Source organism: Chrysochloris asiatica, unplaced genomic scaffold (genome assembly GCF_000296735.1).
Source record: "Chrysochloris asiatica unplaced genomic scaffold, ChrAsi1.0 scaffold00306, whole genome shotgun sequence".
In the NCBI taxonomy this organism is placed as follows: domain Eukaryota; kingdom Metazoa; phylum Chordata; class Mammalia; order Afrosoricida; family Chrysochloridae; genus Chrysochloris; species Chrysochloris asiatica.
Window position 1 is genome coordinate 404,441 of NW_006408824.1, and position 3,717 is coordinate 408,157.

Sequence of the window (3,717 nt, forward strand, 5' to 3'; positions counted from 1 at the left end):
AACATGGCTTAGTAAGACGTTCCTACTGAGCTTGTCTCATTCGCTTCCCATTAATTCCTGGCCTTAAATCAGGCTCTTAGTTTACGGTAAAAAGATTGCGGTAGGCCTGGACTAGGAGGAGGTAAACTTGATTTTAGCTTATTGCTAAATGGAAGAATCCAGGGAGAAGGAGGTCGTGTAGCTGAGACACACGAAGCAAGCCTGACAGATACCAGCCGCAGAGTCTGACAGGAAAGCTCAAGAGACTTCTTTCCTTTACCCAGCAGGCACCGTGCCGCTACCCAAGAGGCCTTGCGGCAAAAACAGGCTGCGCTCAGAGCGTGGAAAGCCAAGGTCGTTGTTACCTCTATCTAGTGCCGCCATGCCCTTCCTTGGTGCTGAGCACATCTCCTTGAACTATCCTTGGCATGGTATCGTTTCGAACTGGAGCATCAAGTCAAGTAACAAAGGCTCCTCTGATACTGTGGTGATAGTTTTCTACTTTCTGGCGGTCGTCAGCGTCGGGCTGTGGGTAAGTCAGAGCTCAGAGAGGTGGGCGGGTCAGGACCCTCTCCCCTCATAAGCCAGCCCACGTCTTCCCAATTTTCAGCCTCTTGTTGACACACTGGACGCCTTCTCACTGCTAGACCCTTAGTAAACACAGCCCTCTGCTTGGACCTGGGCATCTCCTTTTTCATAGCTACTCCCCATCCTATTATTGCAAAGGTTAATACAGTGGCTGGCGTCACTGTGGTTGGGGTCACCTCCGCCCCCAACGGACCTCCTCCCATGCCAGATGGTACAGAATCCTTCTGTTATTATTAGGTGTAGGGTTAGGCTCACTGCCCTGCCCTGCCCTGCCCTGCGCCATCCTCACAATCATTGCTATGTTTGAGTCCATTGTTGCAGCCATGAGTTTCAATCCATCTCCTTGAGAGTTGTTCACCTTTTCACTGTCTACCAAGCATGATGTCCTTCTCTGGGGTTGGTCCCTCCTGATAACATGTCCAAAATAGGTGAGACAAAGTCTCATTGTCCTCACTTTTAAGGAGCATTCTGCCTGTACTTCTTCCATCACGGATCTGTTGGTTCTTCTGGCCAAAACCCCATTGCCTTCCAGTTGATACCAACACGTAGTAGCCCTGTAGGACAGAGTAGGACTGCTCCATAGGGTCTCCAAGGCTGAAAATCTCTACAGGAGCAGATTGGAATCCCTGTGGGGCAATTCTACTCTGTCCTATAGGGTTGCTATGAGTTGGAACTGCTGTGAAGCAGTGGGTTATGGAGATGTCCTCATAAATGAAGGCCATCCAGATGAAAGACCTGTGTTTTTGGAGAAGTTTGTGGTTTCTCATACTCCATTGTCTTTCTCTTCTAGGCTATGCTGTCAAGCAATCGTGCAACGGTAGACGACTTCTTCCTGGCTGGTCGGAAGCTAATATGGTGGCCAGTGAGTAAAGCCTTACCCATGGCACTCTACTTTTAAGGCTATATGCTAAAGTGTGGAATCCAGTTGTGGCTCTGTGGGTTAATGCTCTGGACTGCAAAGTCAATTTGAATCACAAGGTCGGTGGTTCAAACTCACCAGCCACTTCTTGGAAACCTATACAGGGTCCCTATGGGTCAGAACCAACTCAACAGCACTTAACAACAACAACAACATGCTAAAATGGGTTCATTCATTTAGATGTCTTACACACAGAAGAACCTGAAGTTGCTAAATCAGGAATGCCATGTAATTTAGAGTTCCCTTAGCTCTTAAGAAGTTTCTTATCTGTTTCAATTCAACTCACTTTAAGTCAATAACTGTTTATTAGGTTATTATCATACAATAACTTGTACCAGTATGTACAAGGCATTGTTCTAGATTCCGGGATAAGAAGGTGAAATTGATGGTCTTGCACTCTGGAAGTGCACTTTCTAGAGTGGCAAGTAGATAGATGTGTTTTGAGCTGGACAGTATACTGCAATGCAGTTACCCACTGCCATCAAGTCGATTCTAACTCATAACAACACTACAGAACAGAGAGGAACTGCTTCACAGAATTTCCAAGGCTGTCGATCTTTATGGGAACAGAAAGCCTCATCTCTCTTCCACAGAGTGTCTGACTGGTTTGAACCACCAACTTTTCATTAGCAGCCCAACACTTAACCCACTCTGTCATCAAAAACCCACTATCATCGAGTGGATTCTAAATCATATCAACTTCTAGAACAGAGTAGAACTGTTCGCTTGGGTTCCCAAGGTTGTAAATCTTCATGGGAGCAGATAACCTCATCTTTTTTTCCCTTGGAGCAGCTGATGGATTTGAATCATGGACCTTGTGGTTAGCAGTCCAGTGCTTAACCCATGATGCCACCAGGGTGCCTTTACAATGCAGTAGGACCCATATACTAGAAGGGGTCAGGTACAGATGAACAAACAGTAAACTCGGGATTGCTTGGTAGAGAGAGTAGAGTAGAGCATCAGGGAAAAGAAGGAATTGCACCTTTTTGGTCACTTGTGTGACTGCTCTGCAAAGCCACCTTCTGTTTCCAAAGCTGCTCACAAAAGTTCAAGATGGTCCAGCTGTGTCTGGCTGGCAGTTCACCAGCCAGTCTCCTTCTCTCACCAATCCTGTTCAGTTTCTCTTCCCAGCAAGTGCTCAGTCCACTTCTCTAACCTTTCCTCTGAATTTCAGGGTTCCAGGATTTTCATCTGTGTCTAGTTTACTTGGTCTCTGGTTTCTTTGTTGTAGAGAGTCTATGTAGTGAGTCTGCCTTGTTTGCCATCTTACCAGATCCCTCTTTCTTCTTTTTTGATGTTTGTATTTATTACTATAATTATCATCTGAACACTGTTTTTGCTCTGTCCTAAGATTTTTTTTATCTTGTCAGCTTAAAGACTAAGGTGTGCCTGACCCAAGTCATGGTATTTTCAATAACCTCATATACATGTGAAAGCTGGACAGTGAATAATGAAAACCATAGAAGAATTGATGCTTTTGAGTTATGGTGTTGGAGGAGAATATTGAAAGTGCCGTGGGCTGCCGAAAGAACCAACAGATCTGTGTTGGAAGAAGTGCAGCCAGAGTGCTCCTTGGAGGCCAGGATGGCCAAAATTCGTCTCTCACACTTTAGACAAATTGTCAGAAGGGACCAGTTGCTGGAGAAGGATATCATGTTTGGTAAGGTGGAGGGGTCAGAGAACAAGGAAGACCCCCAGTGAGATGGATTGGCAAAGTGGCAGCATCAATGGGCTCAAGCATGGCAATAATTGTGAGGTTGGCCCAGTATTGGGCAGTGTTTCGTTCTGCTGTGCATAAGGTCACTATGAGTTGGGGCCAACTCAATGGCACCTAACAACAACAACAAGATTTTTTATATGTTGTGTTTTCGTTCTCGTTTGATTCACATTATTTTTTATTTCTTTTTGTTACTCAGTAGTTTTTTTATTCAGGGTTATTCAGTTTCTCTATATTTGATTGCCACCCCTTTAACTTCCTGTTGTTGATTTCTAATTTTATAGTATTGTGACATGAGAAGATGCTTTGTAATCTTTCCATGTTTTTAAATGTATTGAGGCTTTGTGTAGAATGTTCCATGCACTCTAGAAAACAATGCCTACTATGCTTTTGAAGGGTGGAGTGTTCTGTATATGTCTATCAGATCTAGTAGGATGATTGTGTTCTTTCAATCTTCTACATCTTTGTTGAGTTTCTTTCTAGTTCCGTGCTTTGTCAGTATATTTAAAAAAAA

At 44.3% G+C, this 3,717-nt stretch overlaps 1 protein-coding gene across 1 annotated transcript in view; it reads left to right on the top strand.

Annotated features, from left to right (window-relative positions):
* The first annotated feature begins 361 nt into the window (after positions 1-361).
* Positions 362-3,717, top strand: part of LOC102827370 (sodium/glucose cotransporter 1-like) — a 114,463-nt gene continuing 111,107 nt past the window's right edge. The window contains exons 1-2 of the mRNA XM_006874946.1: positions 362-511; positions 1,358-1,429. Of these exons, the coding sequence (XP_006875008.1) occupies positions 362-511; positions 1,358-1,429 (222 nt within the window). The remainder of the gene's footprint in view (positions 512-1,357; positions 1,430-3,717) is intronic.